The sequence below is a fragment of the Nicotiana tabacum genome, chromosome 1, assembly GCF_000715075.1.
Source record: "Nicotiana tabacum cultivar K326 chromosome 1, ASM71507v2, whole genome shotgun sequence".
Taxonomy (NCBI): Eukaryota; Viridiplantae; Streptophyta; class Magnoliopsida; order Solanales; family Solanaceae; genus Nicotiana; species Nicotiana tabacum.
In genome coordinates, this window is record NC_134080.1 from 27,314,507 (window position 1) to 27,325,070 (window position 10,564).

Consider the following 10,564-nt stretch of genomic DNA (forward strand, 5'->3'; position numbering starts at 1 on the left):
AAGCAGGATGGTTTAAATGTACAAGGGTGTAGAAACTGGAATAAAGCTTCTGTGAGTAAAATGATATGGTTGATAATGGAAAAAGTTGATAACCTATGGGTCAAATGGGTACATGGACTTTATATGAACAATGGAGTGGATTTTTGGAACCACATACCTCAGGTTGATCGTAGCTGGTACTGGAAAAGGCTAAATAAACTGAAGTTGTGTATGGTGAACTGATATAGGAATGGAAGATACAACCTGACTACACATGGTAACTATTCAGTAATGCAAGAATATCTAAAACTGATTGGGGACACACCAAGAATGGAAATTGCAGAGCTAGTTTGGAACAGAATCAGTCTATCAAAACGTAGTTTCATCATGTGGTTGACTGTACAAGGTAGACTATTGACAAAGGAAATGATGATGACAATGTGTGGTCTACACAGCTATGAGAGATGTTAAATCAATGGAGTGGTATCAGACTTCAGCAACATGATGCTTTACAATCCTTAAGCAAAATACAAAGTAGTAGATGGACTAGGTGAAGAAGAGCATTGTTGCAGCAATATATGAAGCAGGCGTATACACGATTTGGCAGGCAAGAAACTGGAAAATGTTTAGAGACTCTACTGTACAGAACAATGTCATAATGCAACAGATCCAAAGTGTAATTAGAGAAAGAATGGACATGATAAAGATCTCAAAACGAGCTAGGAAGGCTAGACACATAATACATAGGCTATGTAGTTAGTGTTAGATATTGGATGTAATAGACGAGTAAATTGTTTTTGTTTTGATTTTCCGAGGCTTTTCCTGGGATCGTCGGGTAAAGTGCTCTTATTTGTAAATCTGATTTTGTTTGATGGACTGGTAATACAATTCACATTTATTACCAAAAATAAATAAATATAAGAAGTCTAAGTGTGACGCTCATGATGGAGGGTGCGCAGATGAGATCGGGCCAAAGGGCAGGACTGACAAGCTTCTAGGTTGGGAAGCCTACGAAAAAAAGAACGACAGCTTAGGTGAATCCCACAATAGAAAGGAAAGTGAAGAGTTTTATAAGACATATATAAACAAGTTCACATAGTATGCGCGCTTTTGAGCTTGATGATGACAATAACCCAAGGGATAAACCATAAGGTCTATTGGATCAAAACAGACAATACATGCTATGTTCTTGGACTGTGACATGCTTCTAGGTTGGCAAGCCTACGAAGAAGAGATGCACACGACAGCTTAGGTGAATCCCATAGAAAAGAAAGTAGAGAGTTTTATAAGGCATAACATAAGTTCACATAGTATGCGCGTTTTTGAGCTTGATGATGACAATAACCCAAGGGATAAACCATGAGGTCTATTGGATCAAAACGGACAAACGTGCCATGTTCGTGGACTGTGAAAAGCTTCTAGGAAATTCTCTAAAAACCCTCTTTTTTAATTAAAAAATCCCCTTTTGTTGTTGGCCACTTGGCCTGAATGATGGGCTAAATGTCAACATGCTTCATAGTACTAAATGGCCTCTAACCTAACTGCAGTAATTTGTGGCTTTAGCTCTTAATGCAGGAGGTATATGCCCTACACTCTACAGAGCTACAACATATAGTAGTGGTAGTAGACTTTATAAGGGGTACTTTCCATGATCTAGATAGGCTGAATAAGTCATCTGATGAAATATTCTACTAACACTTGTTAACATTTGGATATAGATTGGATCTGGCTCAAACACAAATTTTACTTGCTGATTTGATTCTTTAGTTTGTAATCTAGAAGCACAATCAATTACTCATCTACTAAGTTTAAAATAACTTATATTTCCACTAATACACTTGATACTACAGTCTACATAAATGTCTAGGAATATAGGCACATACTACGAAAATACTAGTACCAAATTTTACCTTTTCAACTAAATACAACACACATATTGAATTACTAAGGAGAATAGTTTGCTCCTCGCACAAACTGCCCGGATACCATGATTATTAAAAAAAAAGATAGTTTGCTCTTGTGTGTCAGTGTGTGGCTAGTATCTAGTTAATTCATCCCTATATTTCTCTGATGACAAAATTTTTTTACTGTAGAATAATGAAGATCAAGAGGGAAACACAAGAAATTTAAGAGTTAAAACTAAGAAATTAAAATGCATATGAAGGGTCCAAGTCCAATTATTCTCTAGCAATATATTAATTGTTGCTTTTACAAAGAATGGATGCTTGTCACATCTTTTCAAATTCCAAAAGAATAGGTCAAAGTCCCTCATCCACCTTTTGCTTTGTGATTCCTCTTACAATTAATCTACTCTTCCTGTTTATTAATTTTCAAAAACCTTGGACCTTTTTCCACCTTTATTTGCATGCTTAATTCTCCAAAGAGCAGTGCATGTGTCTTTTTGAGTCTTGGTACTCTAAAAAGCTGGGGGAGGGAGAAAGAGAGGATAAAGGAGAAATAAATCAGCAGGGTATAATGGTCACCCAAAAAAGAACCAGAGGACAAGTTTGTACTTTCAAGCAAATCAGAGAACACCCTTTTGGTGTTTCTATCCATCAACCTTTAATTTATTGGCAAAAGTGCATTGCATAAGTAATTTGTCTAGTCCCTTCATTCTTAATTAGAGGCTACTTTTAGTCTTAGGAATAGAGAATGCAACAATAATAGACCTAATTAAGTCCCAAAGTGGAGTCTGAGGAGGATAATGACTAATGTATATGCAATATCAACAATAAACTAGGGCCAGAAAAAATAATAATAGCAAAATAAGAGCGAGAAAATAGGTGAAAAGAATCTGCAGTAACAACAAGCATTGATCACAATAAAGATACTAAGAAACCGACGCGGAAGGAAATAAGAATAACAACATTAAAATTAACAATCTAAGAACAACAAAACACTACCATACTAACCCTAATACCCCGGTACAGATCATAATTACGTTCGATTATCTACTAATCTTATATCATAATTCTCGACCTCCACGCCCTAATTCTTAAGAACGGAGAATGTCTTGGTAAATAGCACTTTATTTCTTTAGTGGGCCTACTTTTCACAAATAAAAATTAGTCGAGCCAATGAGTTTTAGATAATACAGTTAATAAAAAGGTATAACTACAAAAAGATGTTCTTATCATTGCTTATATAAAACCTTGACATTGAAATCTAAAGAACCCACGCACTCATTAACCAAAAAATGGTTTTCTCCACTTACCTTCATTCTTTCTCTAAAACACCACAAAAGCTAAAGAAAAGAATGTTAGCGACATGGACACCAGACCAAGAGCTTAACAAAGTGAGGCTAAGGTCTGGTGCTGACATGAAAAGAAAACTAACATGGTATGATTTAGTAGCTCTTGGAGTTGGAGGAATGCTTGGCGTTGGAGTTTTTGTTACTACTGGTCCAGTTGCTCGTAAAACTTCTGGCCCTTCTGTTTTCATCTCATATATAATAGCTGCTATATCAGCACTTCTTTCTTCCTTGTGCTATACTGAGTTCTCTGTTGACGTCCCTGTTGCCGGAGGTGCTTTCAGTTATCTTCGCGTTACTTTTGGTATGTACAAAAAGGTCAAAATAATTTACTAATGTAATATTTATTGTTAGTGTATATAAGTTAAATTTTATGGGGTTATTGAATTAACATGGTGAAGGTGGGTGCAGGAGAATTTGTGGGTTATTTTGCTGGAGCAAATATATTAATGGAATATGTGTTGTCAAATGCTGCTGTGTCAAGAAGTTTTACGGAGTATTTGTCTTGTGCGTTTGGTAGGAATGACCCAAACTCATGGAGAGTTCATGTACATGGTTTAATGGATGGTTACGACATGTTGGATTTCTCAGCTGTTGCATTGATTATTGTCCTCACTATTTGCTTGTGTCATAGGTTTGTTAACTATCTTGCTTTCATGCTTGGCTTTCTTAACAATTTTTAAAATAACGGTCGGTTTGAGCCAGTTTGCGTACACCTCAAAGTTATTTTCACCGATACCACCCACATGCATTTAAGGGGTGTCAATTCACGCTTCTTTACCGAAAAATTAATGTACTAGGTAACGGATTACTTTTTATGCATATATTGTATATTGACTCCTCTTAGCTTGATTTATAGGTAGATTTACTTCTTTATATTTTGACATCCCTTACTTAAAATTCTGGCTCCGTCGTGATATATGCTACCTACCTTCAGCAAACCTTGTTTTTCTAATAGTCAATATACTTTCCACTAAATGAATTAATGGGAGAAATACAAAGTCATGTCTTCTTTCTTTCCCTAGTGTGCTTGGAAAAATTATTGGTCAAACATGGAATATCATTTTCTTTTAGTTTTATAGTTAACATTTCGTCTAGTGGTTTGTGATAGTGATGTGGGGTGTATATCTTTTGGTAATTTTGCAGCACTAAGGAAAGCTCAATGTTGAACCTGGTAATGACAATGTTCCATGTGGTTTTCTTTGGATTTATAATTATTGCTGGCTTTTGCAATGGAAGAGTGGAAAACTTAGTAAAGCCAGGAGGAATAGCTCCATATGGTGTTAGAGGAATTCTTGATGGAGCAGCCATAGTTTATTTTAGCTATATTGGATATGATACAGTCTCAACAATGGCTGAAGAAATAAGAAACCCTTCAAAAACTCTACCAGTGGGAATTGTTGGCTCAGTCCTCATTGTCTCTGCCCTCTATTGTCTCATGGCATTATCTTTGTGCCTTTTGGTACCTTATAACATGGTATGTCATTCAACTTTCCATCATGTTCATTTTTCTTCCTACTCTATATAAGGCCATTACTCGCTTTCCAAAGATTTAACTTATATACAGTATAAAGAACATTTTCTTGAGACGAGAGACTACTGGAAACAACCTCTAGCTCTACCTTTTTAAGATAGCGGTTAATGTTTACGTATACATTACCTTTTCAGACCCCACTTGTAGGATTATACTGGATTTATTGTTGCAGTTGTACGATATAAAGAATATGTACACTATGAAATTTTACATATAACAGATTGCATGCATTATTTTCATGCAACTAGTTTCACTTATTATAGACAGTTACTTTATAGTCATGACTTGTGTAGCAAATTTATGAATACTGTCGGTGTATAGAAATTAAACTATTCTTCGAATGTTTGGTAGATCCCAGAAGGAGCTTCATTTTCAGCAGTTTTTCAGCAAATGGGTTGGAAGTGGGCAAGCAATGTAGTAGGGGCTGGTGCATGTTTGGGGATTGTGGCATCTCTATTAGTAGCCATGCTTGGACAAGCAAGATACCTTTGTGTCATTGGGAGGGCTAGGCTTGTGCCTTCTTGGTTTGCCCAAGTACATCCAACAACAGGCACTCCACTTAATGCTACTATTGTTTTAGGTAAGTAGAAATTTTTTTCCATTCAATATCCATAACGCACTAGCCTAATATTTTCTAGCACATTAATCCATCATTTACAAGAAGATGTATTGGATTGATCTCTCATGGCCTTTTAGCATGAGAGAATATAATGATGGGAAATCTTTACTTCCATTAGACAACTATCATTACCTAAATATATTAGTAGAATTTTGTTCAAAGATAATCACATTTAGTCTGCGACCGAAATTATTTATACAGTCAAATCTCTCTATAACAATATCTCTATATAACAACACTTCACTATAAAAGTCAAGCTTTTTTGGAACCAATTTTCATGTTATGCTATAATATATGTTCTATATTACAACACTTCGTTATAACATCTAAAAATATTCGGAACAAACGAGGCTGTTATAGAAAGGTTTAACTATATTCGGTAGCCGCAAAAATGTATAAAATTTATATATATTTTTATTATTATTTTGAGAGTGGTTATACCGTCGTATCGAAAACATGTGAGTACATGGTGGTCTAAATGATAGTTCTCATGATGATACAGCTGTTATAGAATGAGATATATATGTATTCTAGATATGCTCTCACAAGCTAGTCCCTACTTATTAACTTTGGTTTCTTAGAGCCCCATATGTATAATCAATTATTTATCCTCTTGTCAAAATCAAAGGAGACCTTTTTTTTGTTTGTATGTTTAGGGTGGTTGTTTCTTTTCTTTCTTTCTTTTCATTTGTTTTCCGTAGTGACAATAAAGTGAAGATTAATTAACTTGGAAGCACAGTTGTCTTCACAAAGAGTCGTATATGGAAGAATAAAACACCTTTCTGAACAAGCTTATATCACAAGAAACCTGGCTAATTCAACCTACAAGTCATTAATTAAGTCTGATCTTTTTATTAATGAGAAAGAAAGTCTCCCTCCTTTTCTTCTAAATGGTCTATTTTCCATAGGCATCAAATTAAGAATAACTTTTATTTAAGTTGATCGGAAACAGTCTCTCTATTCATCCAGAGTATTGGCGGAGCCACAAGCACCAAAGGGGTATCAACCGACACCCCTTCGCCGGAAAATTATATTGTATAGCTCGATACTTTTTTTAAATATGTATATATAGTATATAATGATACCCCTTGTCTTCTTGGTGAGTTTATTTCTTTATATTTTGACTCCCCTTAATTAAAATCCTGGCTCCGTCACTGTTCTGGAGTAGGGGTAAGGTCTGCACATACACATTACCCTTCCCAGATCCCACTTGTGAGATCCCCCTGGTTTGTTGTTGTTCGTTGTTGTTGTTGTTATTGTTGTTTTTTTTTTATTTAAGTCGAGAACTTCAACAAGGCATCTACATTTCATAGTTTTTGTTACATTTTATTTTATTTTGCAGGTATATGCCAAGCATCAATTGCACTATTCACAGAACTTGAAATTGTGATAGAAATGATTTCCATTGGCACATTACTAGTATTCTACTTAGTATCCAATGCACTAATATTCCGTCGATATGTTATCCTTAGCAAAAATCCACCACTTCACACTCTCTTCTTCCTCTTCCTTCTTTCATGCACTTCATTTGCATTCTCTTTAGCATGGAAACTCAAATTACAATGGTGGAATCTCCTCTTATTCGCTACCCTTACAATTTCTATGACATTCATTTTCCAGTATTTGGTTCCTCTGGTCGTCGTACAACGACCAGATAGTTGGTTGGTTCCTTTGATGCCATGGCCTGCTACAATATCCATTTTTCTTAATGTTTTTCTCATGACAACTTTGAAAATGGTGGCATACAAAAGATTTGGAATATGGGCTGCTTTAATAACATTATTTTATGTAGTTTATGGTGTCCACTCAACATATCATGCAGAAGAAATGGAGATGGTAGTTGTTGATAATAATGTGAACACTCAACAAACTGCTAAGGTTGAAATCCAAGTTCTTTAATGCAAGGTGCATGTGATATTTTTATTTAGCAATTGCAGTAATAATATTGCTGAAGCCAAAGCAATATTAATATAAAGTATGAGATCATCTTGCAAACTGGGGTGAGATGATTAAGAAGGAAAATTTTAATTTCTTTATTATATGGTAATTTGGAAAATTGTATATCCATATGCTTCCACCTTTTTCTCATAGTAATTTTTTTTGTTTGACTTTCTTGTAAGCAAGTTTCTATTTTGAATAGGAAAAAATTAGAGGAAAATTTTAGCTAAACTTTGATTTTGATATTTTATGAACTTTGTTCAATTCCTACATTAAAAAAATTGTAAATTGTAATAAAGTCTACTTAAATTTATTCATGAATGTAGCCAAAATTCGTATTCTTTCTTCGATTTAAACGAGATTCCTGCATAAAACTTGTTAGTTTAATATGAGGAAAAGAAAAGGAAGAAACATCTATTGGCTTTGAAGAAGTTTGAAAGGTCAAAAGGAGAAGCTGGCTTTTTCTTATATTTTTCTTTTTCTCAAATGTGTTCTATTGGTTAATATTTGACTTGATAAATTTCTTTTACTAGATAGCTGGAATCATTTTTTGGGGGAATAATGCTGACTTTGGAATCAGTTCAATCTAAAAATATGTCTCAAATTATCTATCGTGATTTTTAAAAATAATTATCTTAAATTATTTATCATTTTAAAAATTCAAAAGTAAATTAATTAAATATTTTCTATTCTACTCTTAAAAAAATCATATTTAATATTTTTTTAGGGGGTGTATAAAAGAGAAACATGACAGATAATCGGGGGCGGCCCTTCCATAAAGCAAGTAAAGCAACCACTTTAGGCCCCAAATTTGTGGGGCCCCCATTTTTTGTTACACCTAATAAACTATGTATAAATTTAAAAAAGAGTTATGTAAAATGAAAATGTTTGATTTCTTTCTTTAACAAATATAGAGAAGAAAGATTTGCAACTGCTATGATTTCTACCAAGGAAATTGATCTTGAAATGAATATCGAACCCGAATTTCATAAGAAACGTGTGATATATAGGAAGTAACAATTTGATGCAATATTGATAATGAAATCTCAATATCTTTCGAAGAGTCCTTTAGAGTTGATTACTTTTATACATAATAAAAAAAGCCATTTTTCATTTCAAAATAGATTTGAACAATTCGAAACATATGAAAATATTTTTGGTTTTCTATTTGACAGTATAAACTAAAATCACTAGATGTTGGAAATTTGAAACAATATTGCCTTAATCTTGAATGTTCCTTAAAGCATAGTAATCAATTCGATATTGATGGTTTAGATATATTTTCTGAATTAAAAGTATTAAGGAAAATAGTACAATTAGAGATAACAGTTTAATTGATACACTTAATCAAATAAAAAGATTTAATTCTTTTCCAAATGCCTAAATTGCTTATGGAATAATGTTAATAACTCATGTTACCGTTGCTTCAGCGGAAAGAAATTTTCAAAATTAAAATTGATAAAATCTTACCTAAGAACAACAATGTCACAAGAAAAGTTAAATAGATTAGTTATATTGTAACTTGAGAAATTCTTATTAGGAGTTATTGATTATAAAAAAATTATTTATAACTTTGTATCTAAGAAAAACTAAAAAAATAAATTTCAAATAAATAATAAAAAAATTTAAAAAATTAAGGCCCCTAATAACGTTTGAATTTAGACTACAAAATTGGCCGGGGCCGCCCTTCCAAATAATTTGAAACACGGGTTATAAAATAGAGTAGAAGTATGTTTTCACTTTCTATAACCAACGGCCAACGCCCTGCTAATACCAGTGGGGACTAAATTGACGGTTCATAAAATTCCACGTGGCAATACATAGACCAGGTAGCCTAGGAATCAATTAACGGTGTCTGGCGAATAAGTAGATCCTTTTTTCTTTCCTTTCAAACTGAGAACATCGTTCTTCGAAAACATTATCTGAATAGGAGTTATATATCTTAACAAATATGATTAGTGCCCATAGAGATTTAACCTAATATCATTCATATCTCTTTTTCAAAGAAATGAACATATTACGCAGGTATTTAGACAATATATTTAACTCAAATTTTTAAAAAAAAGTTCCCAAAAAACCGACCGAAGTCGGTCGATACTTTTAATTATGTAATTAAAAAAATATCATTTGGGTATCAAACTGGTGTCTGTACTGTGACATGATACTATTCTATCACTAGACCATTGATATATTTTGGTTTAAAACTTCCTATTATTTTATTTGTACTCTTTTTGTATTTTCACACTAAAATAACCGATCGATTTCGATTGGTTTTATTAAAAATATAAAATTACTGACCGAAGTCGATTGGAAATGACTGATTGAAATATCCGACCGATTTCAGTCAGTTTTTTAATATTATTTTTAGTTTATTTTAGATGAAAACTTGACCAAAGTTGGCCAGTTTCTTAAAAAATAAATTTTGAGGGACGCCAAAATTATTTCCCGAGTTTTGCACCCAAAAAACGGACTGAAGTTGGCCGGTTTCGTAAATAAAACTTTTAAAATATATTTTAAAAAATTGACCGACGGTCAGTTTTTTGACCGATCGAAATCAGATGGTTTTGGCCGAATTTGTATTAGTGCTTCTAGACATTTGGATATGAAAGTTGAAAAAGTGGTGGACGACCGTTATTACAATATGTGAGGGAAAGTTGAGTATTTGAGTGAAATAGCGGTTGAAATAAGTATTTGGACTTGAAATTTTCTATTTCAAATTGAACCAGAACAAAAATTGGATTAGCTAGGCTCGTTCATCATCAATACCATAGTTTCATTCCCACCATATAGTAATAAAATTATCACTTTCTCTACAAGGAATACTTACATTGACACTAATAACTATGCAGAAGATGACAATTTTTTAGAGTCCAATGCAGGATAATAAATACTATCTTCTTACATTATACTGGATATATCGTTATAACCTAAACTTTGTAGGATAATAGTGGATAAGTTCTAAACCATTATAAATCTCTTTGGATACCCTACATAGAGGTGTCAAATGGGCGTATTGGGCCGGTTTTGGACAGGTCAAATGGGTTGAGTCAGTAAATAGGCGGATCAAAGTAACTTAGGTTGAGATGGACTAGATCAAATTGAGCTAAAATTTGGGTCGCAGCCCAATCCGCCCAACTCTTACCAAACTTTAATTAATGTGTATTATTTTTTAATGAATTATTTAATTATCAAATAAGATATTTTTTCTTTTGTTATGGTCATATATAACATATCAAACAAAAAA

At 33.3% G+C, this 10,564-nt stretch overlaps 1 protein-coding gene across 1 annotated transcript; it reads left to right on the forward strand.

Annotated features, from left to right (window-relative positions):
* The first annotated feature begins 3,142 nt into the window (after positions 1 to 3,142).
* Positions 3,143 to 7,580, forward strand: LOC107813957 (cationic amino acid transporter 6, chloroplastic-like). The gene is made up of 5 exons (XM_016639278.2): positions 3,143 to 3,533; positions 3,641 to 3,863; positions 4,376 to 4,706; positions 5,115 to 5,343; positions 6,725 to 7,580. The coding sequence occupies exons 1-5, from the start codon at positions 3,176 to 3,178 to the stop codon at positions 7,279 to 7,281; spliced, it is 1,698 nt and encodes a 565-aa protein (XP_016494764.1). The 5' UTR covers positions 3,143 to 3,175; the 3' UTR covers positions 7,282 to 7,580.
* Positions 7,581 to 10,564: the final 2,984 nt, after the last annotated feature.

Coding starts and splice junctions, on each gene's coding strand:
- LOC107813957 (XM_016639278.2), top strand. CDS start 3,176: ATGGTTTTCTCCACTTACCTTCATTCTTTCTCTAAAACACCACAAAAG. Junction 3,534..3,640: donor TTATCTTCGCGTTACTTTTG/GTATGTACAAAA, acceptor AGGTGGGTGCAG/GAGAATTTGTGGGTTATTTT. Junction 4,707..5,114: donor TTTTGGTACCTTATAACATG/GTATGTCATTCA, acceptor AATGTTTGGTAG/ATCCCAGAAGGAGCTTCATT.